This window comes from Oncorhynchus nerka, linkage group LG21, assembly GCF_034236695.1.
Source record: "Oncorhynchus nerka isolate Pitt River linkage group LG21, Oner_Uvic_2.0, whole genome shotgun sequence".
NCBI lineage: Eukaryota > Metazoa > Chordata > Actinopteri > Salmoniformes > Salmonidae > Oncorhynchus > Oncorhynchus nerka.
This window is the reverse complement of record NC_088416.1, coordinates 11430304-11448068: the sequence shown is the minus strand read 5'-3', so window position 1 is coordinate 11448068 and position 17765 is coordinate 11430304. Positions and strand designations below refer to the sequence as shown.

The 17765-nt window shown below is 43.8% G+C and overlaps 1 protein-coding gene across 2 annotated transcripts in view; it reads right to left on the bottom strand.

Annotated features, from left to right (window-relative positions):
- Positions 1-549: 549 nt before the first annotated feature.
- The window catches only part of LOC115103905 (homeobox protein Meis1), a 36480-nt gene continuing 19264 nt past the window's right edge, over positions 550-17765 (bottom strand). Inside the window, exons 9-13 of one of the 2 annotated variants that reach the window (XM_029624948.2) lie at positions 16467-16543; positions 6629-6687; positions 5242-5331; positions 4684-4781; positions 550-1733 (exon numbers count right to left, since the gene is read on the bottom strand). In XM_029624948.2, coding sequence (XP_029480808.1) covers positions 4723-4781; positions 5242-5331; positions 6629-6687; positions 16467-16543 — 285 coding nt within the window. In that variant the 3' untranslated portion in view covers positions 550-1733; positions 4684-4722. The remainder of the gene's footprint in view (positions 1734-4683; positions 4782-5241; positions 5332-6628; positions 6688-16466; positions 16544-17765) is intronic. The other variant, XM_029624949.2, reaches the window with a different exon arrangement.

The window sequence follows — 17765 nt, the reverse complement described above, 5'->3', positions numbered from 1 at the left end:
AGCGACCCTTCTCTGTTCTTACCCACACCACCAACACTGAGGATGCATCACAAATGGCACCACTTTGGACCAGAGCCCTATCAGGCCTAGTCAAAACAAGTGCACCATATAGGGGGGGGGGCATTTGGGACACAATCTGTGTCTGCATAAGCCCTTTCCACCACAGTCGGGTGAGTCAAACAAAGTCATTAGTCAGTAAATACAGAGCAACCCAGGCGAAGCAGGGAAGGGGGCAGCCGCTAGGCAGGAAATCAACTGTGTAATTTTTCCCATCACTGTACTGTACCAAGCTGTACCCTCCTACTAACTGTCTGGGTTACTAACTGGGGTTTTGGTAGCACTTTACATTGAGTTGCACTCATACCGGTGTCGTAGCCCTGTAATTACTACTCTTATAGGCTACATGTAGCAAGGATATCTGCAATTACACTCTAGTTACTTAAGTGTTACAAAGCTCTTTACCACATAATATAAATTGTATGACAGGACCTCAAAGCATTGAAATGGTTCCTTTCTGTGTTGTTCATACAGCAAACTGAGAGAAACTGGTCCTGTAACTTATTTTTTATTTTCAAACGCAAAGAGATTCGTGGGGGTAGGAGATAAAAGTCTATGAAAAAAGACTCACACACATAGTGTGAATTAGACAAGTCAAGTCCTTTTTTTGAAAAACAGCACAGTACGGCAAAGCAATACCAGAGCACTTGCAATAGTTATCGTTACTCGTCCGTAGAGAGTTTGTGGTAAAACTGTAAACAGGACACTATTGCCTCACCTTATTGTAATTTTCCACAATTACAACAATTTCATTATAAAAAAAGAAGAAGAATGGTTTCCAGGGTGTTTGTTGTTTTAAAAAGACCCCCCAGTCAAATACGGACATCGGCTTCTTCTCTTGCTTACAAGTCCACTGCCAAGACAAGAGTGTCTTCACCCTCTATAACTGTCCATGCAATGCAGCAGAGGGGGGAAAAGTGAAGGACTAAGTGTTTGTTTGTATCGGTTGAATTAACAGAGTATTGAAGTATCCACTGGAGAGCTCCAGTAATTGTAGTCCCCAGAAGGGAAGTCCTCACAACGTCAGAAGTCCTCACAACGTCAGAAGTCCTCACAACGTCAGAAGTCTTCACAACGTCAGAAGTCTTCACAACGTCAGAAGTCTTCACAACGTCAGAAGTCTTCACAACGTCAGAAGTCCTCACAACGTCAGAAGTCCTCACAACGTCAGAAGTCTTCACAACGTCAGAAGTCTTCACAACGTCAGAAGTCTTCACAACGTCAGAAGTCCTCACAACGTCAGAAGTCCTCACAACGTCAGAAGTCCTCACAACGTCAGAAGTCTTCACAACGTCAGAAGTCTTCACAAGGCATGATAGGGTTTCCAAGGCCTCTCATAGTCACGATGGTGGTTCAGCAACAGTCGCTACTCAGACTGAACCACTTGAAGGAAATGGGGGAAGTTGGAAAGGGGGAGGGGGCACCAGCCCTACTGACAAACAGTCAGGTGATGGTGGTGAGTTTGGGCTGGGCACCAGCGCAATCGATATCGCTGGGTCCCGGAAGAGTCACGGAGGGAGGGGCAACACTGAGAGATCATGCCCCAGTGGTGGGGGTGGTTGGTGTGAGGGTAGATGTGATGGTAGGGGCACCAGTGAAGGTCAGAGTGATGCCCATATCCGTGCTGATCCGACCGCCATGGGACATGCCGTCCTCGGGAATACCTGGCAGTTCTGCTGGGGAAACACAATGAGTAAAATTGAAAACAACACCAGTGTGTACAAGTTACTTTAGCAATAAAACTGTGTAGTGTTACTTTAACTCTATAACACTGTGTGGTGTTACTTCAACACTATAACACTGTGTAGTGTTAGTTTAAAACTACAGCACTGTGCACTGTTACTATAACTCCCACAGAGACATGTACTATACATAAAGAATAGGTCATGTGAAGCAGTTGTGTTGTGTGCAGTGAAGCGGCACTACAATGGGGTGACATGTCGGGACAAATGGATTTCACCTATCCCACTAACTCTTAGATCAGTGTTCATGAAGGAAATGAGAGGAGGAGGGAGGAAAAAGAGGCCACTGGTTGAGCAATTTAGAGCTGGCTAGAGTGCAGCACTCTGCGGCTGAGCAAGAGAGCAGCGTGGCTGACCCATTCTGTTTCACTGACACCAGGGGACCCAATCAACAGGCGCTACTTCCCGATAGAGAGCAGAGGCTAAACGCCCCCGAAGCCTTATTCTCTCTTTCTTCTCTTTCGTTTTCTTTCTTTCTCCTGAGTCCCTTCACTGGTCCTCCCCTCAAAAGATGGCAACCCTGACCCCTCGGAACGATGTTAGCAAACCTCGGCCCGAATAATTGGCGGAGAGGCTCCTTTAAACAATGGCCTCCAGCGGTGTTAGGGCAACGCACAGGGGTCAGTGAGGAAGTTCACCAAAGGATGCCTGAGGGGGTTTCTGGGTAGAGAGAAACATTTTGTACGGGGGGGAAATAATCCTGTACGCTCGTTAATTTGTGAGCCCGTAATCGCCTATTGTCTGGGAAGGGAAAAGGACGATTTTGCCCCAGCCTTGGCTAATTTTGCGGAATAAGAAGAAAAGAAAGAAGAGGGCCAAACGACCAGGGAACAGTCATTTCTGCAGTGCAGAAGGGTCCGGGGGCTTCTGCATGGCTTGCTTCGGATCTGAACTGACAGGTGCATTGTTTCCCAAGGACCCATAAGCTCAATAATCGCAAGGGGAAGAAAACGTAATGCTCCTTCTGAGGAGTCTTTAATTGACTTTGGTTCGAAGTAATGTCGCCGAGTGACCGTATTAGAAAAACCCGCCGAGTCTCGAGTCTCTCTCCAGTCTCGGCCGTGAGCGGCTCGCTTAATCTTCCCCGTTTGCCGGGCTTAATGAAAATATCTTATGAAGGAACTGGAGCCCTTAATCACATAAGACGGGGAAACCATTTCATGTCCCTCGTTAATGATCAATTCATTCAATGGGACGTAAAAATAATTATCGCTCATCTCTTATGATTAAATTGACCCCGCAATCTTTGAGAGCTTTACCTTAATTAGCCACTCAAATAAGGCCGAAATGCAACTGTGAGGGAGCTGGATGCCACCGTCACTCAGTAGACGGCAGAGGAAGGTTGACTCTCGGCCTGTGTCTGTCTTGCTTCTGTTCCCGTAGGATTTCGGAACGCCGCCTCCTACCCCATGAACAATTTTCACGTGACAAATTCGTTAGCCGCTATGGCTTTTCATCGAGCATTCACTTTCGGCTGTTTCTAAACATGCACGTCTGAGAAGTCGACTATGCTTTCTTTCTTTTCCTCTCTCCGATGGTTGACCCTTTGACAGTGGGCAGCCATAGCAAGTTCTTTCCCACAGTGGGTGTGAGAAGCGGGAGCAAGGGAAGGTCGTTATTTCTGTCCACATGACCAGTCAAATAAATCAATTGGTCACGCCACCGGCGTGTACATGTTTCATTTAGACAAAGTCAATTAGCTTTTGCCGGCCTTTTCATCCTGCTGCAACGTGGCAGTAGCTTCGTGCTGCATTTATGTACCGTACACTCTCTGTCTCTGTGTGTCCGTGCTATAGCATACCACTTAGTATGCATGCCTTATACGTTCTTCATGCTGCATTTATGTACCGTACACTCTCTGTCTCTGTGTGTCCGTGCTATAGCATACCTTAGTATGCATGCCTTATACGTTCTTCATGATGCTGTGAGCCGCAGCCCGTCTGGTGTTCAACCTTCCCAAGTTCTCTCACGTCACCCCGCTCCTCCGCTCTCTCCACTGGCTTCCAGTTGAAGCTCGCATCCGCTACAAGACCATGGTGCTTGCCTACGGAGCTGTGAGGGGAACGGCACCTCAGTACCTCCAGGCTCTGATCAGGCCCTACACCCAAACAAGGGCACTGCGTTCATCCACCTCTGGCCTGCTCGCCTCCCTACCACTGAGGAAGTACAGTTCCCGCACAGCCCAGTCAAAACTGTTCGCTGCTCTGGCCCCCCAATGGTGGAACAAACTCCCTCACGACGCCAGGACAGCGGAGTCAATCACCACCTTCCGGAGACACCTGAAACCCCACCTCTTTCAGGAATACCTAGGATAGGATAAAGTAATCCTTCTCACCCCCCCTTAAAAGATTTAGATGCACTATTGTAAAGTGGCTGTTCCACTGGATGTCTTAAGGTGAACGCACCAATTTGTAAGTCGCTCTGGATAAGAGCGTCTGCTAAATGACTTAAATGTAAATGTAAATGTGAGCTCGGGAAAGTATTGGGACAGTGACACATTTGTTGTCGTCCAGCACATTGGATTTGAAATGATACAATGACTGTGGGGTTAAAGTGCAGACTGTCAGCTTTAATTTGAGGGTATTTTCATCCATATCGGGCGAACCGTTTAGAAATTCAAAAGTATTGGGACAAATTCACTTATATGTGAAGTAGTCAAAAGTTTAGTATTTCGCACCATATTCCTAGTACGCGACGATTACATCAAGCTTGTGACTCTACAAACTGGATGCATTTGCTGTTTGTTTTGATTGTGTTTAAGATTATTTTGTGCCCAAATGAATGGTAAAATCATGTATTGATATTTTGGAGTCACTTTTATTGTAAATACGAATAGAATAGGTTTCTAAACACGTCTACATTAATGTGGATGCTTGATACTTACAGTGCGTCCCTTTGGGCTCTGTGCTAAGTCCGCAAGGGGTCACATGTAGTGCCACTGTCCCTCCACGCCCATACCCATACCCATCCCACCCATGGGCCCTACGGGGAGAGAAGAGGGACAAATTAGAGAGTTGTGAGGATGGGGGAAGAGAAGGGGGATAGAGATGAAGAGGACAAAGACTTATTATTTGGGTCAGTGAGGTGAGGCAATGCAAATATTGCAATGTGACTGGTCACACCTGGTCAAGACTGTAGGGGGAGAGGGAGGGCAGGGGAGATAGGGTGAGTAAATTATACTGTGACAGGGGAGGGGTGAATGGGAAACAGTCAGGTCCATGGTGTGTGTTTGAGGGACTCAAAAGTTTGTGTGTGTGTGGTGTGTGTGTGTGTGTGTGTGTGTGTGTGTGTGTGTGTGTGTGTGTGTGTGTGTGTGTGTGTGTGTGTGTGTGTGTGTGTGTGTGCGTGCGGTCCTGCGTGTGTGTGCGTGCATGTGTGCATGCATGTGCGTGTGTGTATGTGTGTGTCTGGGACGTAGGAGTTAAGAGATAGGAGTCTTTACCAGGTGGTCTGATTCCCATGTGTGTCTGGCCGTCCATAACGAACCCTCCCATTGGTTGACCATCTGGGGTGTAGGGCCCTCCTCCAGTCACTGGCGAAAAGACACAGGCCGAGACAGAAGGAATTGCTAATTAGAATATTGCATAAGTTTTAATTACCGGTGCGCCCCCATAAAACGTTCCCTCTCCCGGTTTGGTCTGTCCTCATTATTCTCTCACTATTATCCTCTAATTACAAGATTATTTGGTAGGTAATTTTCTTCATCAACAGGCTTAATTACTAACAAATGACTTTGTTTGTATTGGTAAGAGTTAATATCAAGTTGTCCTTATGGCTTATGCTGTGAAAGAGCAACTTGATATCAGCAAATAGATTACTGTTCTGGCAACTTGAACGTAATTACCTCGAAATACACAGCAGCACTGTAAATGGGAGATAAGTAACTTATAACAACACTTTGACTCATTAAACACGCGTTTAAGCGAACCATTTAACCATGATTATAGTACGTAATTAAGGAACTACTTTTCCACCAGGTTACTATTTAATCCATCCACTATCGCTTATGGAACAATTAGTGGCAGAGGAAGGGGCTGTGATTCGGCTTTCTGTCTCCCTCATATCATAAAGTGTAGGCAGCCTCAGGTAGAGAGCTGGTTCTGGTTACATGAGCCGGAGCAACAGTTCAAGCTCCTCGGTCCGTCTTTGAACTTTACAGAGTCCCCCTAATGCAACCCTAACCCCTAACCCTCATCACAGGTCATAAATTTTACAGCAGCTCCAAAACAAGGCATGTGCCAGGGGACTGCTCTGTCTTTAGCAGAGAGGGAGAGAGAGGAAGATAGAGAGAGAGGGGGGAAAGAGAGAGAGAGAGAGAGAGAGACTAATGAAGTAAACCTACTCAACAACTTTTTACAGTAGACAACATGTGTTTTTTTTAATCAAAAGTTTTAATTCTGAAATTAAATGTCAATTTGTAAAATAGCTAAGGAAAACGACTGGTCATATTTTAGCTTCAGTTTCACTTGCTCCTTGTTTGTTTTTAATCTAAGGTTAAACGTTCAATGGGCTGGCTAGTCAAGGTGATTAGCGTCTTTGTCTGGGCTAATCCTCTGGGTTTTAGTGTCCCTTCACTCCCGTAGTTAAGTCCATTCGTTCAGTTAAACACATCGAAGACCAGAAGGGGCAAGACTGGAGATAGTAGCAGGAGAAGTACACCCCCGATTCATTTATGTTTTAATTCATGTAAAAAAATGTTGAGATGTTTCAAGATTTATTTTGATCTATGTTGACCAGTTTACTTGACTAGTTCATATTCCTGCGTTGACTTGAAGTGAAACAACTGTACCACATGAATTGAAACCCCTCAAATTTGACGGGAGACTTGCCTGCTCTATTGGACTGGTCGATCATGGGCTGTACAATTCTTCGTCTCGCGTTGATGAACCTGAAAGAGAGGGAATGAGGGAGGGAGGGAATAGGGGAGGGCAGTGGAGGAGAGAGAGAAGACAGCAACACGTTATAAATGAGGCCTGGCGAGCAGCATATGATTTCAATGTACTGTTTTGGGACCACAGAGGAAAAGCATTCATTCGACTTTGGCGTTACGAGAAGAAAAAAAGACTCGCTGTCAGCGATGGTTGCCTGACGTTGTCCAGGCGTCTGGTCAACACTTCACTAAAAGAACGTGGAAACCTCAACTTCCTCTCAAACTGTGGCTTTCAAAGAAAAGAAAATGGCTTCTTGGACAGTAACTGTGATTCTTATCAAACCAAACACCTAGGATATCTATGAGTTCATAGCAAACGGCCGCTGCTGGTGGAAGCAGACACTTCTTTGATATCCACCAATACAGTAGACACTTGATATACTGTCTCTGAAAATGTTGGTCCTTTAAGTCCAAAACATTTCATGTCACAGCAAAAATCTATTTAGCTTTTCAATACATAAAATACACCAAGCACTGATTCAGTAAAGTCCTCAAGTACTAGTGTAGTTTTTTAGTGTACTATCCCCTTAGCACACATCCAAACAAAGCTCATACAACTAAATCTCTGTGCTGTGGGATACCTGAGGTGCATTACGGAATAGCAATGTTTGCAGAGAGTTGTCCTACATTCATACACGTCCCCTCTAAGTATAAATGTGCTCTTGAAAGCCATCATTCTGGTATGCATGATCCCTGACCTTTGACCCTGGCGGCCCCGTGACCCAGCGCCCTCGGCAGAGGAGCACTCTGGTCTTGCTCAGCCTAAAGCCTTGTGAACCCGCCCCGTGACCCCTGCCGACCCAGGGAGTGAAAGCTCAGTGGTTCCAACTTGATTTATGTCCCCCTGCCTTTTTACCCCTGGCGGGATGGTTCCATTTCATCTTTTTCTTCGGGAAAAAAAGAGAGAAGAGAAAAGGGGAGGAACGGGGTTCCTTTTCAGGGAAACAAAAGCCACAACACTCCTTTCAGCATGGCCTGAAAAAAGGCAGAAGCAGGGGGTGGCAGGGGGGCGGAGGAGTGGGAGGAGGAGTGGGGGGGGGGTGAAGATGAGGGGGAGAAGAAGACACTAAGAGAGAAGTGAGGAGAAGAGGCCGAAACTGAACGAGAAAACCGAGTCATATGACGAAGCCTATCTAGAGCTGCATGCTTTTTCAGTGTAATAACATACTGTATATCTATCAGACAATAAAATGTGGCTATTAGGTGATGTTTTGGGTGATAGAACCATAAAGATAAAGGGGAACCAATTACTTTCATATCAACAAAGCCTTGACAAATGAGGCGCAAAGTCCCTTAGGCCAGAGTGCTTCCACAAAAAACCACAAGAAGGACATTTCCTTGATGATACTGTGACAAATCATGGTGGTGAGCACAGGGGGTGTATGTCGTGTTAGGGGTCTCAAAGGAGAGAGAGATAGAGGGAGAGAAATGGGTGGAGAGGCTGTGGGGCGCACTGTTTGTGTGAGAGCCCGGGCGCTACCACACACCCCCTAGCTCCGCCTTTTAAGCAGCCAATGAAAGGGGGAATAGAGCGCCATGTGGCGCGGCCAAGGCTGCATCCTCTGTTAGGGAGTTAAAAGTTTCACCCCTCCGCGAACCCTTCACACCATGGGACTGCGTTTATGGCCCTGCTTCAGCCCTCCGCTTCCCACCGCACAATAAGTGCGACCATCCACCCCTCTCTGGCTCCCACTCCCACAATAGAGGCCTATTCTTCTGACTAGACGTGTTGTAAAAACCCTCCACTTTTGAAAAGCGTTGTTTTTCTGAAGAAAAACATTATTTTACGACGGCTTTGTGTGATATGAACTTGTACGCTTAGCGTGTAGTGAAGTAAGCACTTCTAGATTCAGCCAGGGTATCCACAATAGGGTTAGGGTCAATTCCATTTAAATTCAATCATCTCAGGAACTATTGCATTGAAAAGCCTTCCCTTTACTTTCACTTCCTGAATTGAAATGGAATTGACCCCAACCCTGATCCACAACTTTATAAATACTACCTGACCACCAAGCACCATCAAATGTACACATAAAAACACAGACCGAAAAGCATTTTCTGTTTAAAGTAATGCCCCCAAGAAAGGACAACCCCAACAACTGAAATATCCTTTAGCTAATTTGGTGCGGTGGCATCTGTTCTCGTCCACTGCAGGCTGCAGAGCTGGAGCCTCAGCACGGTGAAACGCCTCTCCTGTGAGGATTAAAATAAACGAGCGCTCCCCTCCAGTCTGGGCTCCCCTGGTCGTAAAATGGCCCCTAAACCCACCTCCCCGGGTGTCATTCTCAGGTCAGCTTCCCCCTACCCCCCTCCCCTCCCCCTCGGTCCCCCACAACTCCCCCTTGCACGCCCGCCCTTGGGTGTGTTTGATTAAACCAGTCCAGCTGTTTGCCGTGAAAATGCCATTGACATCACCCCCCTTCTCACCTGTTCCAATCAGCATATGGCCCTGTTATGAGGTAGGGGGGACTTAAACGCTTCGGCAACCTCTCCACGACCTCTCCACAACCTATCCTACTGCACTTAGTATGTGACTGATAATCGAGCCCATGCATGTACAGTATATTCAAAGCACTAACAGCAATGTCAATTGAACGATGACTATGCAATGCATGTGTATGTCGAGGAAATTGAATGTGCTGCTGCTTCATTTAAATCAGTGGTGTAAAGTACTTAAGTAAAAGTACTTTAAAGTACTACTTAAGTCGTTTTTTGTGGTATCTGTACTTTGCTTTTCTATTTATATTTTTGACAACTTTTACTTATACTTCACTACATTCCTAAAGAAAATAATATAGTTTTTACTCATACATTATTTTCCCTGACACCCAAAAGTACTTTGAAAACTTAGCAGCACAGGAAAATGCTCCAATTCACACACTTATCAAGAGAACATCCATGGTCATCCCTACTGCCGCTGATCTGGTGCACTAAACACACGTACGTTGTTTGTAAATTATGTTGGAGTGTTGGAGTGTGCTCCTGTCTCTCCATAATAATAAAAAACAAGAAAATGGTGTCGCCTTCTTTGGTTAAGAAGAAGTATATGTATATATATATACAAATATGGAATTTGAAATGTTTTATACTTTTACTTTTGATACTTAAGTATATTTTTTTGACCAAATACTTTTACACTTTTTACACAAGTAGTATTTCACTGGGTGACTTCCACTTTTACTTCAGTCATTTTCTATTAAGGTATCTTGACTTTAACTCAAGTATGACAATGTAGTACTTTTTCCACCACATAAATTCCAAAGAGGACATAGAAAGAAATGGGAGAAAAAACGTCAGCGCCAGCCGCTGAGTTGAGAGGCCAAACGGCTCTGAATTCCTACACACACGCTCGAATATGTGTAACGTTCCACCGCAGCCGGCGATTCCAAGAACAGTACTTGTGTGTGTGTGCCAGCGTGCTTGTACACATACATACGTGCATACGCACAACCATGCATGTGTCTGTGTGTGAGTGTGCACATTTGTGTGTCTGTGTGTGATTCAAAGGTTGGTGCTTTTAACGAAAAGGACATACGCGGGCGTCACCTACAACTCCCCACGGCAACATTAGGCTCTGTTGTTGAACAGTGGGAGGCCATTACCTCATCACTAAACCCCCCCTTACCCCCCTTACAACCGTCAGTGGGTACCTCTCGCCAAACTCAGAGGAGTGTTTCCATTAACTAAACTGTGAACCCGCCATCTCTCCATACACAGACAGACACACACACAGATACTGGTAGAACATAGAAATACGCACACACACACACAAGTCCATTTAAAAGCATATATGGGAGAGACACCAACAAGAAGGCCTCATTTGCAGTTTTCTGAAAGCAAAGTTGGCTAAACTTGCAAATTCATTTGTATTTCTCAGCATAATGCAAGAGAAAAACCTGGACTCCCTCTGAAAATCAGCTCACCAGCCAAGTTACCACGGTAACAGACAAATAATAGATGACACAATATTAGCGTTGCTGCTACACTAATAGCAAGAAGTCATCAATCTCCATCAAATGAAACAATATTTCCCATACCCCACCCCTCACCACCCATCCAGAATGTGCAAGCATCCTATCTACCCCTCTATTTATATTCTTCCTCTCCCTCCATTCCCCACCCCACCTCTCTCACACCCCTGATTCCCATGGGGCCCGTGTGGTACTACTACCTGCATGCTAGGATGAGCAGCTAACCAACGCCCCTGAGAACCTATCCTGATTGTGTCCCTAATGGCACCCTATTCCCTATATAGTGCACAACTTTTGACCAGAGCCTATGGTCAAAAGGAGTGTAAGGGGCACTGGTCAAAAGTAGTGCAATATAAAGGGAATAGGGTGCCATTTGGAACACACACAATGTTTCACGACCTCGCCGTCCTTGAAAGAGGAAAAGTGTGTCGCTGAGTGTGGACCAGCAACAAGCTGGGTTCTGCGCTCTACCTGGCTACAGCACATGTCCTTTCTGTATGAGTTTTGAAACAGAGTGAATCGGAAAGGTACTACTGTGAACTGTCCAATAAGCAATGCAGATTTTCGTTTCCATTGTAAAACATTTTTCTACGGTGTGCCTGACTGAACAGGACCCAAGCAGGCATAAGTGCTGATTGCAGCTGAGTGTGCAGGAACACGCTGGGTTCTCCTCTCTACCTGGCTACAGCACCTGGCCTCTCTGTGTGAGCCATTACCTTCTGCCCAATAACCATGGCAGGGTGGCACACCGCAGGCCATCTTCGCTAGTTTTTGCTAATTATTACTGCACTGTTCAGGTAAGAGTGAGTTTGAGATTTCAGATCTTTGTGGCGCATGTATTTGTATTTATTGTGGATCCCCTCTTCCTGGGTTACAGCCAAATTAAGGCAGTTATATACAATTAAAAACATGACATTACATTTCACTACAGATTTCAGAACACATTAAGTGTGTGCCACTACTCTACTACCACATATCATATACAACACAAAATCCATGTGTAAGTGTCTGAATAGTGCGTATGTTATCATGTGTGTGTATGTGTGTGTCTCTTCACGGGCCCCGCTGTAACATAAGATGTATTTTAATTCGTTTTTTAAAATCAGATTTTACTGCTTGCACAAATTACTTGACGTGGAATAGAGTTCCATGTAGTCATGGCTCTATTTAGTACTGTGCACCTCCAATAGTCTGTCCTGGACTTGGGGACTGTGAATAGACCTCTGGTGGTATGTCTTGTGGAGTATGCATGGGTGTCTGAGCTGTGTGCTAGTAGTTTAAAAAGACAGCTCGGTGCATTCAACATGTCAATACTTCTCACAAGTACAAGTAGTGATGAAGTCAATCTCTCCTCTACTTTGGGCCATGCATATTATACATGTTAGCTCTCTGTGTACATTTAAGGGCCAGCCGTGCTGCCCTGTTCTGGGCCAGTTTTAAGTCCCTCTTTGTGGCTCCTGGCCACACTACTGCAGTCCAGGTGTGACAAAACTAGGGCCTGTAGGACCTGCCTACAGGCCCTAGTGCTGTTAAGAAGGTAGAGCAGCAATTTATTATGGACAGACCTCTCCCCATCTTAGCTACTGTTGCATCAATGTGTTTTGACCATGACAGTTTACAATCCAGCGTTACTCCAAGCAGTTTAGTCTCCTCAACTTGCTCAATTTCCACATTATTCATTACAAGATTTAGTTGAGGTTTAGGGTTTAGTGAATGATTTGTCCCAAATACAATGCTTTTAGTTTTTTTAATATTTAGGACTAACTTACATATTTCTTGCCACACATTCTGAAACTGACTGCAGTTATTTGTTAAGTGTTGCAGCCATTTCAGTAGCTGACATGTATAGTGTTGAGTCATTAGCCAGTTGCAGGTCATTAGTAAAGATTTTTAAAAGTAAGGGCCCTAGACAGCTGCCCTGGGGATTGCCTGACTTTACCTGAATTATGTTGGAGAGGCTTCCATTAAAGAACACCCTCTGTGTTCTGTTAAGACAGGTAACTCGATGCACAATACATCAGGGGATGTAAATCCATAACGCACACATTTTCCCAGCAGCAGATTATGATTAATAATGTCAAAAGCAGCACTGAAGTCTTAAAAAACAGCTTCCACAATCTTTATATTCTCAATTTCTCCCAGCCAATCATCAGTCATTTGTTTAAGTGCCGTACATGTCGAATGCCCTTCCCTATAAGTGTGCTGAAAATATGTTGTTAATTTCTCTACTGTGAAATGGTAACAGACTGATTGGTCGACTGTTTGATCCAGTAAAGGGTGCTTTGCTATTCTTGATAGTATAATTAATGTTGCTTCCCTCCAGGCCTGAGGGCACACACTTTCCTGTAGTCTTAGATTGAATAGATGGCAAAGAGGAGAGGCAATATAGTCTGCTATCATCCTCAGAAATGTTCCATCAAGTTGTCAGACCCAGGTGGTAGACAACAATACTATTTTCACCTCTTCCACACTCACTTTACGGAATTAAAAATTACAATAGTTGTCTTTCATAATTTGTTCAGTTATGCATGGATGTGTAGGTTCAGAATTTGTGGTTGGCATGTCATGCCTACGTTTACTAATCTTGCCAATGAAATACTCATTTAAGTAGTTGGCAATATCAGTGGGTTTTGTGATGAATGAGCCATCTGATTCAGTGAATGGAGCCAAGTTACTATTTTTGCCCAAGATTTAATTGAAGGTGCTCCAAAGCTTTTTACTATCATTCTTTATATAATTTATATTTGTTTCATAGTACAGTTTCTTCTTGTTTTTGTTCAGTTTAGTCACATGATTTCTCAATTTACAGTACGTTTCTGGCTGTGCAGCCAGACTTATTTGCCATTCCTGTAGCCTCATCCCTCTCAACCATACAATTTTTCAATTCCTCATCAGCCCACAGGGATTTAACCGTTTTTACAGTGCTTTTCTTAATGGGTGTGTTCTTATTAGTAACTGGAATAAGCAATTTCATAAATGTGTCAAGTGCAACATCTGGTTGCTCCTCATTAAACAGAAGATATTATTTACATATATGTATGACCTCTTATACAATATATTAGGCACAGCCTTTGGAATTTTGGTTTTCCTAGATATAGCCACTATACAGTATTATGATCACTACATCTGATGGATTTGGATACTGCTTAAGAGCAGATTTCTGCAGCATTGGTAAAGATGTGACCAATACATGTGGATGATTTCCTTCCTGTGATGTTTGTAAATACCCTGGTAGGGTGACTGATAACCTGAACCAGATTGAATATTTTTTTGAGTGGGCAGCTTGATGGAAGCCAGTCAATATTTACATCACCCCAAAAAATAGACCTCTTTGTTGATATCACATACTGTACATTATTAAGCATTTCTCACATATTATCCACATTCTGACTGTTAGCAATTGGTGGTCTATAGCAGCTTCCCAAAAGAATGGGCTTTAGTTGAGGCAGGTGAGCCTGCAGCCATATTACTTCAACAGCATTTGACATGAGAACCTCTCTAAGCTTTACAGGAATATGACTCTGAACATAAATGGCAACACCTCCACCAGTGGCATTCCTGTCTCTTCTGAAGATGTTGAAACCATGTTTTGCTACCACTGTATAATTAAAGGTGTTATCTAAGTGAGTTTCAGAGACAGTCAGTAAATGAATGATATCTGTTACTAGCGAGTTATTGATTTCATGAACCTTGTTTCAGATTCAGATTAAAGATGCAGTGTTTAATAGTCACATGTACAGGGTTGCAGGTGTGATTGCAGGGTACAGTAAAAAATCTTAGGCTTCACGCTTCAACATGCAGGACTTAGTGAAATAAAATAATGAAAATGGCAATAAAACAACAACGATAGAAATAGAAATAGCACTATATACATAATAACAACTGTGGCAGCGATGAATAAATTGAGGTGGAGGCAGAGTAAAGACTGTTGAAGGGGTGTGGTGGGGTGGAATGACAATAGGGGGAGCACCATGACTATTGACTGAAATAAAAACAATACAAATTGCAATGGAAAAAATGTATAATATACATTAACAACTGCAATAGCGATGAATGGACCACCCGATGTCACAGGAAGGCCATAAAGATCATCAAGGACAACAACCACCCGAGCCACTGCCTGTTCACCCCGCTATCATCCAGAAGGCGAGGTCAGGACAGGTGCATCAAAGCTGGGACCGAGAGACTGAGAAACAACTTCTATCTCAAGGCCATCAGACTGTTAAACAGCCACCACTAACATTGAGTGGCTGCTGCCAACACACTGCCACTGACTCAACTCCAGCCACTTTAATAATGGGAATTGATGGGAATTGATGTAAAATATATCACTAGCCACTTTAAACAATGCTACTTAATATAATGTTTACATACCCTACATTATTCATCTCATATGTATACGTATATACTGTAGTCTATATCATCTACTGCATCTTTATGTAATACATGTATCACTAGCCACTTTAAACTATGCCACTTTGTTTACATACCCTACATTACTCATCTCATATGTATATACTGTACTCAATACCATCTACTGCATCTTGCCTATGCCGCTCTGTACCATCACTCATTCATATATCTTTATGTACATATTCTTTATCCCTTTACACTTGTGTGTATAAGGTAGTAGTTTTGGAATTGTTAGTTAGATTACTCGTTGGTTATTACTGCATTGTCGGAACTAGAAGCACAAGCATTTCGCTACACTCGCATTAACATCTGCTAACCATGTGTATGTGACAAATAAATTTGATTTGATTTGATACATTTGATTTGATTTGGATTTGAATGTCATCAGGGTAGGCTACACATGTTGATGTGGGCTATTTTTAGCACTTCTGAGATTCGTGATTGCTTTTATTGCTTTACTGGGAGGCTTATCAGAGGTAGACATGACAGTGATATTTATGTTGGAGCTGATAGTGCAGGGTGAGCTGCACACAGTGGACTCCCTACTAGGGCACGCTACCTCAGTGCTCACAATATAACTCCGGTTCATAGGCAGATGATTAGCGCATACAACAGCTGTAGAATTGACAGAGGATTGTTCTGTGGGTATTGATTTTGACAGATGCATATTGGGAAATACTGTGCATAGTGCATACATATAAAGGCTAAACAGTAGTTGGAATGGTGTAGAGTTAAACCACAAACCACTGATTGCATTTTCTGTATTCTGTATTTGCTCATGTATATTGCTGCGTATATTCGCCTAGGCTAGGGTTCAATTGGATAGGATGTCTGTACATCTGTACATGTAAAGACTGAGATTTCTCATAGAGTAATTGAATCATCATTCTTGTCTATGTTTTGCCTCCATAACCAGACAGCATTAAACCCCTTGCAGGCTATTACCTCATACTTTGTTAATAACTGTGGATAGTTATTCATAAAATACATCAAAGTACAGTGAAATGTCCTACTTTCTTCTTTCAGATGAGTAAATACTGTAGTAAATGCACCGCGCACCACTGGAACTATTCTACAGGTTTCCTCTCATTCCAATTAACTGAAGCCAACAGACTGTAAGGGGGGATATTTCCGGGTGTTCCCCGAGGAATTAATCATTCAAATCATTAGATGCAGGTTGCCTGGGGTGGAGTAAACTAACTAAGGCAGCATCCCAAACGGCATCCCATTCCCTATATAGTGCATTACTTTTTACCGGAGCCCTATGGGGAATAGGTTGCCATTTAAGACACGGCCTAAGTATTACCGCCATGTAAACACACGCAGACGCCAAACAACCCCAATCCAACTCACCAATTGTTGACTTGTAGGATCGTTAACCCCGTGTCCTGGGCCAGTTGTTTCTTCTGCTCTTCCGAAGGGTAAGGATGCTGTTTCAACGAGGAAAAGAAAAAGAAAGACCATATGAATATAAAGGAAATAGTAACTGAAAGAAAACAAAAAATGGCTTTTGTGTTGTTTGTGTCGTTGTGGCTGTGCTAGCAGCGGCAGCTGCTAATTAGTGTGAACAAATGGAGGTGTGGCTCCAAAGACTCATTAGGGCAATATGAAAAGGAATTATAATTAATGGTGTGTGTGTGTGTGTGTGTGTGTGTGTGTGTGTGTGTGTGTGTGTGTGTGTGTGTGTGTGTGTGTGTGTGTGTGTGTGTGTGTGTGTGTGTGTGTGTGAGCCAATTAAAGAGTTTACCAGAGTGGAGAAATAGCTATATTAATTAGGGGTGATACTAGTACTTTGCACATACACACACACACAAGCACACACACACACACAAGCTCCTAGAGTAGGTTGAGCTGGCTCTCTTAGCAGTGGGGGGGATATAGATACAGGCGTGTGTGTGTGTGTGTGTGTGTGTGTGTGTGTGTGTGTGTGTGTGTGTGTGTGTGTGTGTGTGTGTGTGTGTGTGTGTGTGTGTGTGTGTGTGTGTGTGTGTGTGTGTGTGTGTGTGTGTGTGTGTGTGTGTGTGTGTGTGTGTGTGTGTGTGTGTGTGTGTGTGTGCATGTGCATGTATGTGCGCGTGCGCGTGTACGCGTGTGTGTATAGATGGGAGTGTAAGTCACACGGGAAGATTCCCAATGCATTTAACAGCGCTCCCTTTTCTATTTACTTTCCCCTCCTACTCCCTAATCTGACAGAACTGGATAGGGGCGCACTATGTCAGTAACTAAACCAAGCCTATGGCTTTCAACCACCTCCAGACCTGTCAAGTCAGTGAGAATAAGGGAGCTACGATATAGGAAAGTAGGTCAAACTATGGGTTGACCAGAAGAGGAAAACATCTACTGTCCCAACTCTTCATAGGCCGTATCCACATCCGACCGTGATTGGGAGTCCCATAGGGCGGCGCACAATTGTCCCCAGCATCGTCTGGGTTTGGCCGGTGTAGGCAGTCATTGTAAATAAGAATTTGTTCTTAACTGACTTGCCTAGCTAAATATAGGTTACATTTTAAAAAATAAAAAAATTACATCTAATGCTATTTAACATCAAATCAGAAATCAGACCTCCACTGTGACCAGTTCAAACCATCTGAGATGCCAAACACCTGCAGGCCAATTCCACATAGGCACAAAGCTATAAATGACACACTTTAC